The sequence below is a fragment of the Thamnophis sirtalis genome, unplaced genomic scaffold, assembly GCF_051295495.1.
Source record: "Thamnophis sirtalis isolate CommonGarterSnake01/CBP01778 unplaced genomic scaffold, rThaSir2_p1.2 scaffold_7, whole genome shotgun sequence".
NCBI lineage: Eukaryota > Metazoa > Chordata > Lepidosauria > Squamata > Natricidae > Thamnophis > Thamnophis sirtalis.
In genome coordinates this window covers 84,286,097-84,304,261 of record NW_028261387.1, presented here as the reverse complement: position 1 = coordinate 84,304,261, position 18,165 = coordinate 84,286,097, and the positions used below count along the sequence as shown (strand labels likewise).

Genomic DNA, 18,165 nt, shown 5'->3' with positions numbered 1-18,165 from the left:
TGAATAGTATATAAATTTAATATAAATAAATAGGCATAAATTAGCCCACATAAGCATTTTGAGGCTGCAATGAAGTCAAGAATTACCAATGGTCCTTATTTAGGAATTAAAAGGCATTAGTCGTCTTCTCCATTGAAACGGAGATACTGCTTTCATTATTCTGAGGAAAGCAGTGAGACCCTGGGTCACTATTGTTTACTTAGGAATTCAACTCACATCTCTCGTAAAAGCAATGTTACACTAGCCGAATTGAGGTATTCCCAAAAGTAAAAAACCAGCAAGCACCAGTGACAAGCCCTGTACCTTCAGAATGTCACTCTGATAACACAACTGAAGCATAGATATCCATATAGGTAATGTAGAATCCTGCTCTGAAAAACTCTGTCATACAACTACTGAACAAAATATAGTTGCCTGGGAATTTTGATGCTCGCAAACAATTTTTTTCATTACCGTAATTTAACTAAGAGAAATCAGAGAGTAAATATCAGTCTTCTTTGGTTTCATCCTGTCAAAAGATTTTGGACAATACCTCTCAGAAGGTCTAAGGATTATGAAAGTTGATATCCAAAAATCTCTTAAGAGTAATAGCTTGGAAAAAATCTGGCATTTTATTATTAAATCCCATCCTCATCCATCCCAATTAATGCACAAGTCTGGTACTTTCTAATATATAAAGGCTCACACACATAAAAAGTCAGTGGGTTGCTGCACCTGGATTCAATTAGTTTTGTGTCCTAGCAGACATTTCTAAAGAAAATATATTTCATAAAACCAGCCAGTTTTCTATCTAGTGTTAATTAGGAGGTAAGTGTTTCTCATATGCAAGTGGAAAATTTGTTTAATTTTATTGTTACAGTTGTTACCAATAACTGAAGTGGTACAATAATAATCCTCAGGAATGATCAGCCTCAAACCCCATGTGTTCATGGATTAGATGTTTCTTTATTTATACCAGGGACGATAACAACAGAACAGGACCTTTTTTCTGTTATGACAACAGCATACTCTGCTTTTTCCATATCCTCCATGTAAGTTTTCCATTTTTATAAACCTTTTTGTTGATCCATTTGGATCAAAGAGCAGAATAAAAATACAGAGTTTTAAACAATATCACTTAACCCTTGAGTGAGAAAACTATAGGATCCTATAGGTTGACAGCAACATTTTCCATTTTTCAAGCACTGTGTTATGATTGCAAAGACTTCCAGATTGTAGTAGTTATACAAGCAATATCAGCAAACAGAATAGACATCTGTAAAGAGATCTGAATTGGATATGAAAGTGTGTATCTCTTCCTAAATATATACATTTTTACCTAAGTCTATGACATTTTAAATTCAGTCAAAATGATTTGATGCTGTTGGATAAGGCATCATTACACAAGTCTACTTTTTAAAAAAAAAAAAAATGAGAAAGTTGTCATTTACTACAATCCAACTTCAATTCAGAATCCAAACTAAATCATTTCCAACAAGCCATTCAGACATAACCTGACACTTGCAGGGAACAAGAGTCAATTCCCTAGGTATACCATTGAACTGTTCTTATGGTGAGGAATGTTTTCCTACCATTCCAAATCTTTCTGTAACATAAGATAATAACTCCATTTCTACATCTAGGATGATGGAGAACAATTAATTCTAGAGATATGGAAACAATATTCCTGTTGATACAACCAAAAACTCCCTTTGTATTTTTTTTCACTTTTAATAAATAACTTTTAATCTGTAGAATTAAATAACCAGAGTCTTCCAGCTTTATCAAATGAAACAATTTCATTAGAAATATAACAAAACCTTATTAATGAAAAGTATTATTTGCTTGCATAATTCCTGAAACATGGGTTTCATTTTTGAGGTGACCATTCTTGCTTCTTGCCCCACATTGGTTTGGTTTTTTTTTAAACAGCACAACCACAAACTCTCTTTATATTTTTGACAATTGTGTTGCTAAAATGGCTGATTCAAACTCAACTTATTAATAGTTCCAGTTTCAAGATTTTTTTTATATGTACTATTACCAATCCAAGAACCCTCCATCCTATCCTCATGGATTTGTTTTTCCTCTGTAAGGGAATAATTTTACATTTTCCTCTCTTAAAGTTAATTATTTTATTTCAATCTATTTTTTATCTTACTGAGAGCTTTTTCTTCTACTACCCTACCTGGTTTTGTGCCATTTGCAAATCATACAAGCATGGTAATAATACTAGATTCACGATCAAATTCAATTCATACCCATTCCAGTTTAATAAGGAACTCTTATTTGAGGATAGTTTTCAAATTAATGATGGTTCCACCAAACATGTATGTGACATGCTATCCAACTGATTTAATAGCTTCCTAAATAGTGTTCAGGAGGTATTTTATTAAATATTTTCCGAAAGTCAAAATATAAATGTATATATACTATCTACTAGGAAAATAAAATGAAATAATTTAATAAAGTATCAAAAAATGAAATACTTGTGATAGGTATGACAAGATTTGTTTTGATAAATCAGTGCTGAAATCTTGTAATCACTAAATTGTTCCATTGATACTTATAAATCAATCATTTTGTTGTTCTAGAACACAGGTATCAAACTCAAGGGCCGGAAGCCTGATCTGGCCCACAGGGTGCTTAGATCTGACCTGCGGGGCTGTCCTGGAAACAGTGAAGGCCGGTCCACAGTGCCTCTGCCAGTGAAAAATGGAGCTTGTGAGGGCTGCGTGCGGCCCTCCCGAGCTCCATTTTCACTGGCAGAGGGTTTTAAGAGGTTGTCACAGCTGATAACGGAACTCAGGAACCCATTTTCACTGGCAGAGTGTTCAGGCCGCCACAGGTGCCACTGACACAAGTGATGTCGAGCTGGCTACACCTATTCTGGTCCCAAGAGCTCAAACATAATCTGATGCAGCCCTCAATGAAAACGAGTTTGACACCCCTGTTCTAGAATATTATCAAGTAATGATGTTAGATGCTTGAATTAGCTCCTCTTTGAATCCAGATTGCTACCAGTCTTACTAAATAGTGATTAGGTTCCACCAAAACATGTTTGGCTCCTAGTCAAAACATAAATAGAGTTTCTCCATTTCAATTTGTCCCTAACCTCTTCTCTCAGATCTTCCAAGGTGACACTCATGGCCACTATAAGTTGAGTCCATCTACTTGCTATTGGACATCTTCTTCTCTTCCTCTACTACAAATAGCACTTTTGCTTATATTTTATCTTGTTGTTTTACCCAAGATACTTGCTGTATTGGTATTATTTACTTGCTTTGATGTATGTTGAAAGACAGATAGACAGACAGACATTACATACAGTGCAACTCCTCCTTTTTCTTACCGCTATTTTTTTCTTTTGAATAATTATAAGAATAAACTATATCTTTCAGTTTGGCCATAGCAATCCTCCTACCAGATCTAAATTATATTAATGAAGATATATTTACTTTCCTATAATACTTACTCTTTTCATTTACTTCATAAGCATTTCCCAACATTAAACATTAATAGAAGGCCATATACTTTATGAGTCTATGTTTTTTCCTGACATTGTCATTGAATAACCCAATGTACTTATTCTCATACTTAATCCTGCAAGGTAAAGGTTTTTACTTGAAATTCCTATTTCTAAATTTCAATCTTCAACTTCTACCAAATTCACTTTCAAACTTAATTAATTCTGGATGGTTAAATCAGTAAAATATGTCCTTCCAGGTGTTCTTAAAATGAAACCCATCTCATCCTAGTAGCCATAATCCAGATCATGTAGATTACAATCTCATCAATCAAGGCTATGATTTGTGCATCTTTAACAACATTGTATAAGCTAAAGCTTGTTTCTTTCTTTTGAAACTTCTTCCATTGATTAAGAAAAAATGGATGTAAATATTACCCAAACGTCCAAATTTTTAGCTTCCATTCTAAAGTTTCTAAGTCCAAGAGTCCAAGCTCTAGTTGGCAAAGACTATTCTGATTCTTCATAATGCAAAATCACTAAATATAACCATTCTCCTCTTGGCTTCCTTGCTAGTAATAGCAATGATATCACTTTTGCAGTTCAGGGCTTAGTTTCTCACCTGCTATTCCTTTTTTTTTGTTCCATCCCTGGAAGTTCAGAGCCTATTTATTCTGTGAAAGCATGAAAGCTATTTCTGAATTCTAGTAGTAGAATCTCTTCCATATATTTTGTTTCAAACTGTCACTCACTGGATTTGAATATCTGTTTGGCTATTGTAAATGTGGCTTTCAATCATAGACCACATTACACTGCCTTATTTCTTCTAGTAAATCTAGGATGGTCTCATAAACTTAGTGTAGCACTGGATAATTTTGTGAAAAATTCCACGGAACATTAGAGTACACTGGTTCAATCATTTTGGATATAGCTTGATATATATCTTGTGGGAGAGTTCTATATAAGAACACAAAAATGATATAAATCTTTCTATAATAGTTTCAGGGAAATACTTTAAGAGCTGACCAGCTGTTACAATAATATAAGGCAGGGAATGGGCTGATACAACTTTAAGAGGCTGTATATATAAGAGAGGCCCTGTGATGGTGTCCCTCTCTGCATGTGAAACAAAAATAAAATGTCTCCAAGCTAAACAAAAATAAAATGCTTTGAGAATATTTATCTAAAAATTAATGATTTTCCGCATATGAACTTACTTTTAATCTGAACTAATGGAATGTCTTTCCTTGTTACTATTTGTAAATTTTATGGAGCTGGTCTATTCCTTGATGTTATTCATTATATTTAGATTGGTTCCATATAGCTATATGATTTAAATGTTATTGTTGTTAAAAAGTATTCAGATTCTAATGGATGAAATCTAGAAATATGGCAAACATCTGTCATAATATAAAATTATAATTCAACAAACTTGCAGGAAATCTCTGAGGAAATCTGACTAAATTAAATCTGGAAAGTTATTATAAGATCCATGGTGGCACAGTGGTTAGAATGCAGTATATCAGGCTAACTCACTGCTCACTTAGGAGTTTGATTCTGAATGGCTCAAGGTTGACTCAGCCTTCTATCCTTCTGAGGTCAGTAAAATGAGGATCCAGATTGTTGGGACAATATGCTAACATTGTAAACTGCTTAGAGATGGCTGTAAAACACTATGAAGCGGTATGTAAATCTAAGTGCTATTGCTATATTATTGCTGTATGTTATTGGATTTTAGTTTTTATATGTTTGATAATATAGTGTGCGGTATTCCAGTCAAACAGCTCCTAATATTGTCAAGAAAATGTATTTGTGGGAAGGGAGAATGAGGGGAAGACAGAAGTACACCTCAGGCAGTGAATTAATCTAACATAATTAAATGAAGATGTTCCTATTTTGAATATTCCTTATATACCATTGAATATATGATTTGCTATATTCATATATGAAAATATACATGGTTAATGTGGAAGAAAGTATCCATTAGACTTTTATAAAAGTGAGAGAGTAAAGTTAGTCAGTGAAGATAATTTTCAAAATATGTACAGTATCTTCAAGTGCATATTAAAAGCAAGAGTTAGTTCTCCTACAGTCAGTGAAAACAATAACAAATCTGACAATTATACAAACAAGATTCCAGGAATGCTGCTTTACTGCTCTATGGTATAATTACAGAATCCTGAAGCCTGCCAGAGTATCCTGAAACCTGCCAGAGTATCCATCTTCCCTCTCTTACGCTAAAGATAATCAAGGCAAGTTTCTATGCCTTCTCCTTTCGTAGGTCTGAACTGTCATTTATTTTTTCTTAACAGTTCTTGATGGTTCCTTCATCAAGGTTATCTCTGTATTCCCTAACACTAGCACTTAGAAGATTCATGTCTTGTTTTCAATGAAATGTTTTATTTCCCTCACAAACACCTGTTAGTGATCTGAAGATAGTAATAGCCTGGCCAATCCTGCTGGTTACTTGTGCTTCTGACTTCTACCATCAACCCAAGAAATATAAACTGCTTTAGTTGGGCTCTGTTGAAGAAGACCAGTGTTTTTCAACCACTGTGCCGCGGCACACTAGTGTGCCGTGACATAGTGTAAGGTGTACCGTGGGAAAATTACTTTATATATAGTCAATATAGGCACAGAGTTAATTTTTTTTAACATTTTCTAATGGTGGTGTGCCTCGTGATTTTTTTTCATGAAAAAAGTGTGCCTTTGCACAAAAAAGGTTGAAAAACACTGAAGACAACAGACTCTTATCCAAACTTTGTTTTCTTGGCATTAATTTTCAAGTCATATGAACGAGCAATGTATGAGATATCATGCACAAAATTGTTACTAGTGGCCTCCGTAACATTGTCTGCAAATATAGCCTCATCATTGACGAACATGAAATTGGCTGCACACAATCTTGCCTAATTTAGTTCAAACTAGGAACTAATTTAGGGCTTTAAATGTCTTCCCCTAAAGAAAAACTATCTTGTAGGGACACCACTATCAAGATCTTGCTTGTAAGTAGCTACCCATATTCTTGACTGTCATTTCCAAAGGCATCTCAAAGATAGCTCCATGTAGAGCATACTGCAAAGAACCAAACAGGATGTAAATTGTAGTGTGCTTGGACAAGCAAGACTGACTTCATCAATGAGAAGCACATATTTGGCACACCAATTTAAAGCACTCTTTGCTCCAGGTAAACTCTAGGTACAAAATTGTAACCAAACTGTGCCTCCAGAATGCAGATTTATTGTTCTATTAAAAACTATTCAAAAATTCTATGCACAAGTCTGCCTGCTTCTTGAATGTCTTTATCTTGTCTGGATCATTTCATTGTTTGAGTCTTTATCAAGACAGTTAACTGCCATCAGGAAATGATTTACAACAACTCAACTATTTCTCTGATAATAAACAAAAAAGAGATATACAGTTACAAGTCAACACATATTTGTAACAATGCAACCCAATCTGCTGAGGATTTCTTCCAGGATTTTATCCCATTATGAAATAAAGTGGGAAATAAGAGATGAGGCTTACAAAGGACTAAAACAGACACATAATGGAGACAATTTACTCAATCTATTCTCCACTTTATTTTGGCCACTATCCTGTCACTGTAAACTGAACAATTCACATTAGTATCCCAGAGTGGGAACAGTAAAGAGAAATGGCTTGGGCAAGGTTGAAATCACAAAAATCATAGCCTGAAGATTCTCTAGCCCTCAAATAACAGGTAAGGTTGAAATACTAAACTAAATGAAGTATGTAAGATTAAAGTAAGATAATTGCTGATATCATTGCACAGCCCATCATCTGGTTTCTTTCAAAACCCACACCAATTCTCTACATTTGTTAATTGATTGCAAGAGTTACTGAATATTAAAAATACAGATTGTCGTAATTATCACAGTATTTCCAAAAGTATTACCTAAGAAAATATGAGCTAGTCTTAATACTGAAATTAAGGAGTGGAATGCCACTCTAGTATCATTATGGTTAACACATTGACTAATTCAGCAAAGCCGTTGCAGTTTATTTGAGGTGAGTGGTATTTTTAGTGAGCCAAGAAGCAAACACATTAGAGAAATCCATTAAACCAGCATCACACTGAGTAAATAATCTTTGTAATTTTGCTCCAGGAAACATACATAGAACTGTCCAAAAGCAATATAAGTAATCTGTCAAAGCATTCAAAGCATAATGATCTGTAAAGCCATTTAAACTCACTGAGGTGGTCTATCCAGGAGGATAAGAAAATCTCAGGACATGGTCTAGACTGTCTCCTACTACAATCTCTTGGAAGTGTATCAGTTCTACTTTAGTTCTACTTTAGTATAAACTGAAAGTTATGGGGTGTGGGGGGGAGGAGAACTTTCCTAACAGAGGAAGAGCAATTCAAAATGGAACTAATGATATTCACTGAAGATGTTCCAGTACAGACCAGAAAGGCTTTTAGATTCCTATCATGAGCAAGGGGATTAAACTGAGTGTTTTCCCCCTTCCAAGATAGCTAAGTCCAATTGGATTCCAGGGAATTGACTCCAAATTCATTGTAGAACAGAATTAAACAAGTGCTTATTTATTTTAGAATTATTGAGAATTGGGCAGCATACAACTTAAATATACAAGTACAGGTAGTGCTCAACTTACCGACATTCATTTAATCACCCTTTGAAGTTACAACTGCACTCAAAAACTGACTTATGACAAGTTCTCATGCTTAAGACCACTGCAGCCATCCCTATGGTTACATGATAAAAATTTGGATGCTTGGCAAGTGGCATGTATTTGTGATGGTTACAGCATGCAATCTTCTTCGCAAGCTTCCCACAAACAAAGACAATGGGGGAAATCAGATTGGTTAATGACCATGTGATTCTTTTAAGTGTAGTGATTTGCTTAATAACCATTGCAAAATAGGCCATAAAATAGAATGTGACTCACTTAACAACTGTTTTGCTTAGCAAAGAAAATTCTGGTCCCAACTGTGATTATAAATTGAGGGTTACCTGTAGTAATAATAGTAAAAGTGGTATTAGTAGTAATATTACCAGCAATAATGCTACTCCATCAGCAAACCAGCTGCCGATGTTAGACTTACTCTAGAGTCCTTCAGACTTTATGATTTTAAATATCCCATTTCAAAAGGTAATACTGATTCACTCAGAAGACCATAAGTTTCTACTTTAAAGCCCTATATAATTGTCAGTTTCAGCCTTGTAAAGAGAATTATTGACATATAGATTTTATAAAAATCTTACCAGGACTAAATAGGAATTGAAATTAATGTACCTCCACATTAATTTCTGCTCTGTTTTAGAAAGTGCGGCCATAAAAATGGTCACGGGTAACTCAAACTTTAAACATTGAGTTAATGTTTAAAGAGATCACATTTAAGGGCATCTCCAAGAATATATCTTAACTAAAGATTTCAGAAAGAACAAAAAAAAAACCAATACAGAGTGAGTTACTTGACTATGGAAAGTTTTTTTACATACACATACACAAAAAATCCCTATCAGTTTAAAGCTAAACTATTATCTTTGGGATCAATTAACATAGCTTTGGAATTTGTATACCATGCTTCCCATGTGAACACAAGCAATGGTGGTAGAACATTTACTAATCAATTCAGGACTGCAGTTTTCACATTGTTCAAAGTCACTGTTTTAGAACAAGGAAAAAAAGACACAATGCAGTTCTATCCACATGCGAAAATATCAACTCAAGCAAGAGAGTGAGATAGTCCAAGAATTCACCTATCACTAAAACACTAATGCAACAGCAAACGTTACATTTCTACAACACACTGAAGCACTAAGTCAGTTCATTTTAGGCTATCTTGTCATGTAAACCCAGAAAACTGAATTTATTGTGTGTTGGCAAAATTAACTCTATATACTGTGTATGCCATGTGAACTCAAGCAAATTCAAAAATGCAAGTTGGAGAGAAAAAGCAAACACAGATGACTCATAGGTATATGAGAATGGCCAGAGAAATAAATTGCTTATGTGTCCTCATGCAATTATTCATGTTATATATTTATGTCAGACATCATAACACAATGCAAATAACATAACTGCAGAATTTATGTGAAGACATTTTGATATCACCATGGCTTCCTACAAAACCTATGTTAAGTACATCAAAATCATCCCTCAGCTCCATTTGAAAGCTTTGATGTTGTGATCTGTAGAACAAATATGCTAATCAAATAAGCACTGAAGCTCACATTTTGCCTCAAAGTCCTTTTTGAGACTTCTAACAGTTTATGTAATTTTAATCAAAAGCTTCCTGTTTCCATCTTTGGTCTGTTTCTTGACTTTCTATTCAACCCTAGCAGGGTAATTAGATAGGAATTCCCAACTCAGAATGCCTTTATTTTATAGTTATTCTATAATTGACTCTATTACCAGCTGTACATAGATGAATCCAATGCCAGTCACGGAAGAAAAAATAAATATGAGTAATTATCATTTGAGAAATGGAGATCATTCAATAATGAAGTATTGCAGTCCTCTGAAGATTATTTACAACATTGAGGACATCAGTTTTTTTCAGACAGGTAGTTAAAATTTTTCTTTTATCCTATTCCTTCTAATTAATATACTATCTGTGTTGCCTTTTTATTACAGTCCAGACTGATTCACTTAATATCCATTTTCACTGGCATGATATGTCCCACACCATGGAAATTTTTCATAAACATGACCCTGTGCTCTTTTCAAAACTACAATAGTTGATCTTCCCAATCAAGAAAATTAATTTCCTTCTTTGGTTCTATTGCCAAAGGGGTTTTGTTTTTGTTCCGGGGAAAGTACAAGGGAGGCAAAAGGATTTCTTTTCCTATAGTTGCAAACATAGTACAAAGGTGGGTAGTTAGCAAAAGCTAAGCTAAACTTCCTTAACCTTAGGGTGAATAGACAAAGTTCCAGCATTGCTTGTGGTCTTCAGTGGTCCCCAGTTTTTGCAGATTACAAAACAAAAATAGTGGAATGATTTCCCACAGTATAAAGTCAATAAATACATACAAAGCATAGCCTAAATCTCCAAAGAGGTTTAAAAAGGGAAAAAACATGGGTCTCAGTGGAGGATGAGAGGGTCAAAAAAGTTTAAGAGGCAGTCACAACCAAATGATTAAACTACCCCTCATGATAAAAGTAAAAAGGGAAACATGTTTGATCTCATGTTTGTGGGTGCCATTTTGGCTTCCCTCTGTCTCCCTGGAAAAAAAACCCCACAATATTAGTATTGTTACTGTGCCATTACTTTCTGAGAAATGTCAGTGTTCATCAAAGGATGATCTGCATTTAACTAATCTGAAGCTATCTAGATTTGGAAGATTACAACTCCCATCAGGGGGATCCATGGAGGGAAATGTCCCAAAAGCCAAGATGGTTCCACAATATATGGAAAAAAGAGTGGGCATTGATCACATAAATTTGGTCACCATCTTGAATTTTTAAACACCTCCCTATGGCCAGCCCTGACTCCTATCATCCTAACCAGCACAGCTATGCTGGCTGATAAAGAAGGGAGGTGTAGTACTGATGTAACTATGATAAAATTACCTGAGAGTAATACACTTTGCTGCCTGAAATTGCCAAGTTCCGCACCCCCCTCCTTAACAAATATTGAAATAGAAACCCATGTCAGAATCAGAAAACTCACCCAGACAATTGCTGCAATGCACTTTCTTATCACTGAATTTAACAGAAAAATACTTAAATATAAATTGCATGGCATGTGGCTAATTTTTATCATACTTCAACCACAAGGTCTGCTCTTTCCTCCCAATTTACTTATTTATTTAATCCAATTTATATGGTCATCCATCTATCCCAGGAATGCTGACAAACAATACAGAAACAAAAGAAAACTTTCCTTTAAATCAAAACAAAAACAAAAAAAAAGTAAAGGTCCAATAAAAACTTCACTAATCATATAAACCCATGTCGGAACCCTCATCTCTAACATTCTGACTCCAATGTGTGTGGGAAGACCCAGGTCTTCACCGTTGTATTTCAGGGGAAGAGGCTATTCCAGAGGACAAGTGCCATGACAGAGAGGACACACTTCCTGGGATCCACCTGATCATTGTTACGTCCAGGATATACAGAGGATGCCACTCTGTCAGATCTATGAAACAAATAGAAACCAGCAGGAAGAAGTAGTCCCACTATCTACTCCCATGCCATGTAAGACTTTAAAGGTGATAATTAGCTCCTGGAATTACATATGGAAGCCAATGCATTCATATAGCAACGGTGTTAGATATGTATACTGTGCTACACCCAAAACTGCAGGTACCGCTGCATTCTGAACTAACTGTAACTTCCAAATGTTCTTCAAGTGCAGCCCTCTGTTGCAATGGTCCAATCTGAAGGTAACAAAGACATGACAGTTGCATAAGATGTATTTGACGTAAACGAGCAGTTCAAGGCCAACAGCTGAATCTAAAAGAATGGGCTTCCTTGCCATTGAGGACAGCAATATTACAACATCCAAAATGCCACATTGGAAACAATTAGGATTAGTCTTGCAAATAGGGAAAAGAAATTTGGTCTTGATCTGACAATTTAATAAAACTGGAATATCTGTAGCAACATTGGAAACTACATTTTCTGTATCTTAATGAAATTATTAGTGCTATGCAAATCTGATTCAGCTTTATTATATAGTCATAGATCCCTACTGGATTGTCAAATGAGAAGTGTGCAAACAGTAGTAGTTATGTCAAACAAAAACATGAAACTGGTTTGTATTAAAAAATAGGATCTTAGGTAATAGCTATAAAAACGTGTCGTGACAAATGAGCCACAAATATGAACAATTTAAAAATATCCATAGGAAAATTCACAAAACCAGAAAACTGTATGACTGTAACTTTGTTGCTTGTATCCTTACGATTTATATTTATTTATATTATATATTTATTTATATTAATTGTTTCCTAGTATGGTTTGGTTGCTTATTTGTACCCTGTAACTATCATTAAATGTTGTACCTTATGATTTGTGATCAATGTATCTTTTCTTTTAGGAACACTGAGACCTAAAAGAGACAAATTCCTTGTGGGTCCAATCACACTTAGCCAATAAAGAATTATGTGCTGTGCTGTGCTGCTCTATTCTATACTGTTCTTCTGAAACAGATAGAAACACAAAGTATTTAAGGGATACTGCAGAGCAAAGTGCTTCTCCTTGAAGCAATCACATCCCTTGGGTGATTTGGTGGAGCTGCTGTAAAGGCTTCTCTATTTCCATCTGTACGTGCAGTTAAGACAAAATTCTGGGACCGCAGATGACGTGAAACAGATTCCATAAACACACAGGTGGAGACAATTAAAGGCAGCTTCCAAAGCAGCCCTGCCAAGTTTTCTGAATTATTTGTTAATCCTAATTTGGACAGTTTAATTTACTTACACAGCTTTATTTATAAGTGGCATTGAAATGGTGAAAATGCACATACAACATGTTTTCTAAAAAGAGATTTATAGAAATATGAGTTATGTGAAGTAAGATATTGAAAAGCATACTAATCTTTCCATTGAAAAAAGCAAACGTATATGCACCACAACCCTGAGAATGAGAATCTAGCCTGAGGAAGGCTTACGGAGCCTGATTTAGAACTTTAACAGAAAAGATTACGAAAAGCATGAGGGATTAGGTAAATCTTAGCATAAGGCATCCACAAACTTTCATCAAAATGGGGAAATATCTAAATGATCCCATATTTCATAATATTTGTCATTATAAATTATTATATGACTTTGCTGTTGACATACATGCCTATGTGTGCCTTAATGCTTTCAAGGAACTGACCCTTCGGTCGTATATGCATATAGAGAAGGTGGCACAGGATGTGGTTCTTTTTATTTATAAATTAGCTGTGCTCTTAATCTTTGTTTGTTGTTTGTTTTCCTCCTGTAATTTCCACTTTGTCAGTCCCATTCTTGTATCTTCAACAGTCCTAGACTCTTTGAAATAGGAGATAAACTCTTTCAGGAATGGTGACCTCAATTCCTTTTTTTTCCTGTACATAGTTCCATAGATTACATATGATATGAATAAAGAAAAGTAACTTATTTTTTATTGAGGTGCTTCATATCAGAGATACAATAATAAATTTTATCAGGTTTTTTTTTAGTTGTTGCAGTTGGCAAATGCTTTTTCCTAATCCTTAAAGCTTCCTACTTTGTTCCTGGATCAAATATCTACTCTTCCCTTCTCCCCCCTCCCCAAATTATTTCTCCTTTGAACTTACTTCATCTGAAACTTCTAGTTTGTTAATTCTACATTCAACCTCAGTGGAAATAAGTTTATGCAACCTCTCTACCAGTTTAAGCTTAAATATGTTGGCAGTCAAAATCACAGGAGAAAGTTTGGCATATCAGTTCTATAAATTATTATTTACCTCAGTGATAAGATGCTAACCCTCTTGGACATAGAATGTTTACTCAAAAGGGGCTTTGTGTGGACTTCTAAGACTGATATTTTTTCAAGCTTGAGATAGGACAGCCCATATTTTTCAAAAGACCCCAGAACAGAATACTCAGAGATTATACACACCTCTATCTTTTTCCTTGCAATGTTCTAGGTCAGGATCTTCTTTTTCATCCATTATTTTATGTCTAATGAAATCAGCAGCCCAGAAAATCTGTGGAAAATACAAAGCACTGATTCAGTTTATTGTCTTGAATGAAAAATATGGATCATTTGATCATTTCAGGGTTTTTTTTAGTGGTCTAGAATTGCATGTGGCTATAAACCTTCTTCCCTTTTTCTTGTCCCTGCCTCCTCCTCCTCCAGAGATAGGAGGTAATGTGAAAATAGAAATACCATTAGGAATTACCGTAAATGTTAATGAGCTGAAATAATCCACAACCTCTCCTTAAATCAGCAGAAAACTAAAGTGGCATTAATCTTGTCATCTTCATTGCTAATCCCTATGCTGCTGTCTGCATTGTCTCTGTTTCAAGTTCCAGTAGTCTCATTGCTTCCTTCAGGATAACAGCCAAAGTGACAAGGCTTCACTGATTTGACATACTCTGAGGGTATTGGAGGGTATCAGTACAATTAAAGACAACTATCTCAGGCATGAAGAATAAAATAAACGCAACTTCAACGAGATACGACAAAAAAAAAAAGAAGAGGCGCAGCTAGGGCATTTTGTTAGGTTCAAGGAGAGAAGAGCCTCTTCTCATGTCTGTCCCAAGAAATAACTGTCAGATAAAGTTGTCTTGTCAAGTGTGCTCTTTGTTATTGGTTCTCCTTTCTGGTTTACTTACCTCTCTTCCCCAACAGTAAGTTACCAGAGGGACGAAAGGCATTACAGCAGAAATAATGAAAGTTTTTTTAGGTGTTTCTGTTTGCTTCTCTCAATGAGTTTTTTTTTAGGTGTTTTTGTCTGCTCCTCTCCTCTACATCCCATTTGGACATCCTCCAAATTAAAATGTGAAAAATATGGGAAGATACCAGGAAAGGACAGAAATTTGTTTTTCTTATATTTTTTTTAATTTTCTGCTTTCAATAGTGTGTAAATGTAGTTTGTTTCTATATATCTGTTGATGATACATACTCTTCTTAATGAAACTCTCATTTTTCTGCATCATTTGTTGCTGTTTACTGGCCTTTTGGATTTTTGCAGGGCAGCAATGCAAGCCCTACTCTAGAGAGGTATTTCTCAAACCTTCAGCAACTTTAAGATATATGGACTTCAACTTTCAGATTTTCCCAGCAAACATAGGAAATGAAAGTCCACAAACCAGTTTGAAAACCAGTCTAGTCAAGTGGTTAAGGTACCAAGCTAGAAGCCATTAAGACTAGGAGTTCTAGTTCCATGAAAGCCAGCTAGTGCCATGAAATCCAGCAGTGTGACCTTGGGCTAGTCCCTCTCTCTCTCTCTCTCTCTCTCAACCCAGCCTACCTCACAAGATCTTTGTGGAGAAAAAGAGAAAGGAGTATTATGTGCATTCCCCACCTTGAGTTATTTATTAAAACAAAGTGGGATATATATTAAATTAAACCTTAAATTCCTGATTGAGACACGCGGTTCTAGGGGTTATTTCTGACAGAGGAAGGATGACTAATAAAGAAACCTTTACTTTTCAAACCGTTTCCTGCAACATGAGGGGGGCGGGGGGGCAGCAACGGGGATGATGTATCGCGTCAGAAGGCGGGAGGAGAGGGAGTTTGCTATAGAGAACCAGATTTAAATTGGTCGGCCAACCCTGCGCTCCTCTACTACTCCTCGATGTGAAATTTCGTTTCTTTTGAAAAATTCTGGCCATGGTTGCCCACACGTCTTAAGAGTTGCTGAGTTTCACAAGTAGTCAAAAATCCCTTTCCTCAGAGGCGGGATTGGGCGGGAAGGGGAGGAGAAGAAAGTGCGCGCGGGTCACGTGTTTAACGCCTGCCGGGGGGGGGGAGACACCACGCCCCTAACGGACATCCGCCGCTCGCGCTCCCTCCCTCCAACGCACGTGCTCGGGACTGAACGGGTCGAGATCTTCTCAGGAGGCAGAGTCTCTTTCGTTGCAAATCTCGCGAGAGGCGCCTCTTGGTTTTTTCGTTGGAGTCGTCCGGAGGGGAGGTGAAGCCCGGCTTTAGAAGGACTGTAGGGAGGGCGCTTCGCCGAGCTTCCAAGGGGCGGCTCGTCTCACCTTTTGGCGGAGCGGGGGGCAGCGACCGGGGGTTTCCGTGGTGCTGCAGCGTAGAAAAAGGGGAGGGGGGAAGGGGAGATTTTGTGGCCCAAGGGGCTGGGGAGTCCCGGTATCCCAGTGGACGGCGACCCGGGTCTCTCCTCTCGGTCCCACCTTTGGATTGTTTTTGCTCTCGTCTCCTTAGCTGAAGGCCGGGCATACGCTTGTTGTCTTGCGTTGATTTATCGTCGCCCCTTTGTTTTGTACAAGTCGATTCGACATACCTGGTGGTGAGCTGGGTTGGGCAGAAAGCGTATGGCGTTGGAATAGAATTCTTTATTGGCCAAGTGTGTTTGGACACACAAGGAATTAGTCTTTGCTGTCAGCGTAGATAAAAAGACAAGATACATTCGTCAAGAATCATAAGGTACAGCACTTAATGATAGCCATAGGGTACAAATAAGCAATCAGGAAACAATATCAATATAAATCATAAGGATGCAAGACACAAAGTTACAGTCATGCAATCATAAGTGGGAGGAGATTAATAGTAATGCAGCCTTAGGGAATGGTTTGACAGTGATGAGGGAATTATTTGTTTAGCAGGGTGATGGGGGGGGGGAGACTGTTCTTGTGTCTAGTTGTCTTGGTGTGCAGTGCTCTATAGCATTGTTTTGAGGGTAGGAGTTGAAACAATTTATGTCCAGGATGCGAGGGGTCTGTAAATCTCCACTGAAGTCTCCAGTGACACCATAGAAAAATTGGTAGCCTCTCTTATTTGTTTGATACTGTAATTGCATTTATGTTCTCCTTCAATCCACCGATCTGAGCATTAACCCAACACTCCTGATTTACCAAACTCACACTATGCTTTCACGGGTTTCCTAAATAGTGCATATTTGGATGTGATTTGTATTATTACCATCTCTGCACCTTCGTTATACAAACATACAAGGCAGTGGACAATAATCTTGTGAACCAACTGAGGAGCTCTTTCTGTCTTCTTTTTCATTCAAGGAAGAAAGACTGCTGTTTGCAGTATTTGTCTCCAAATTCAGTCCCCTGTTTTCTTCAAAGTAAAAGGGGTTGAATTAAATATCGTAGTCCAAATACATTTGTAAGTACCCTTATAGTGAGGGCCAGGTAGGATGGGCAGATATGCCTTCTTTGGTCAGTGGAAAGTGAAATACCAGGGGAAAGGTGTTCGTTTATTTTTTAATTGGGAGTTGCAAGTAAATGCAATTGTCAGAATTAGTTGTATAGTAAGATTATATAGTTATTGCTGAGAATATTTCATAGGTCTAAACAGAGTATACCTGTATTGTTCTTCCATCTGCTAGCACATGTTATTTTTCCATGTGAAATTGTTAAGCATGTGAAGTCATGTTTGGACAGCTCAGTTTCAAGTGTTGTGTAAGATCTGCTATTTTCCGTCGCCAAAGGGAATTATTGTTGCTTGTATAAACACCATTTTAGAGCTTGTAATATCACAAAACTTAATGATATTCAAGCTCATTATTATGCAGAGAAAACAGGAATAAATTGGGATATAAACAGGCAATGTTCACAGAATCCAAAACTGTATCCAGTGTATGTATGGTCTCTGAAATAGCTTCACTTAAGCTTTATATTCAATGAAAGAATAATCAAGGTGGTAAAAATTACCTCTCTCATCTATACATGCTTCAGTAGGGTTGCTTTGGGCTCTGAATTAATATGTAGTTCTAAATGGAAAGAAGCTTTTCAAAGTAACAGTCCTCGAGTTTGACTCTGAGTAAAACACACACAGTAGTGGGACTTTGCTAAATCATTTCTTTCTGAGGTTTTGAAACATTTAAGTCAGTCCATTCCATCATATGTATGAAAAAAGACCCCAGATTCCACAGGATGGCTTTGGGTGCATTATACAATACAGCACTGTAAATCATGGTTAGATTGTGTTATTAAAGCAATTATCTTGTAACATTACAGATGATTAAAATGTTATATTCTCCATAGTACCGTATATGATCCAGTTATTTAATTCTCAGTTTCTCAGTTGTAATTAAAATGAGACTAGACTCACAAGTAGATAGTTGCCATCTT

General features: G+C 36.3%; 1 protein-coding gene across 1 annotated transcript in view; it reads right to left on the bottom strand.

Moving 5' to 3' along the window:
- The window catches only part of EDN3 (endothelin 3), a 49,142-nt gene extending 32,285 nt beyond the window's left edge, over nt 1-16,857 (bottom strand). Inside the window, exons 1-2 of the mRNA XM_087720527.1 lie at nt 16,255-16,857; nt 14,009-14,096 (exon numbers count right to left, since the gene is read on the bottom strand). Of these exons, the coding sequence (XP_087576653.1) occupies nt 14,009-14,060 (52 nt within the window). The 5' untranslated portion in view covers nt 14,061-14,096; nt 16,255-16,857. The remainder of the gene's footprint in view (nt 1-14,008; nt 14,097-16,254) is intronic.
- Nucleotides 16,858-18,165: the final 1,308 nt, after the last annotated feature.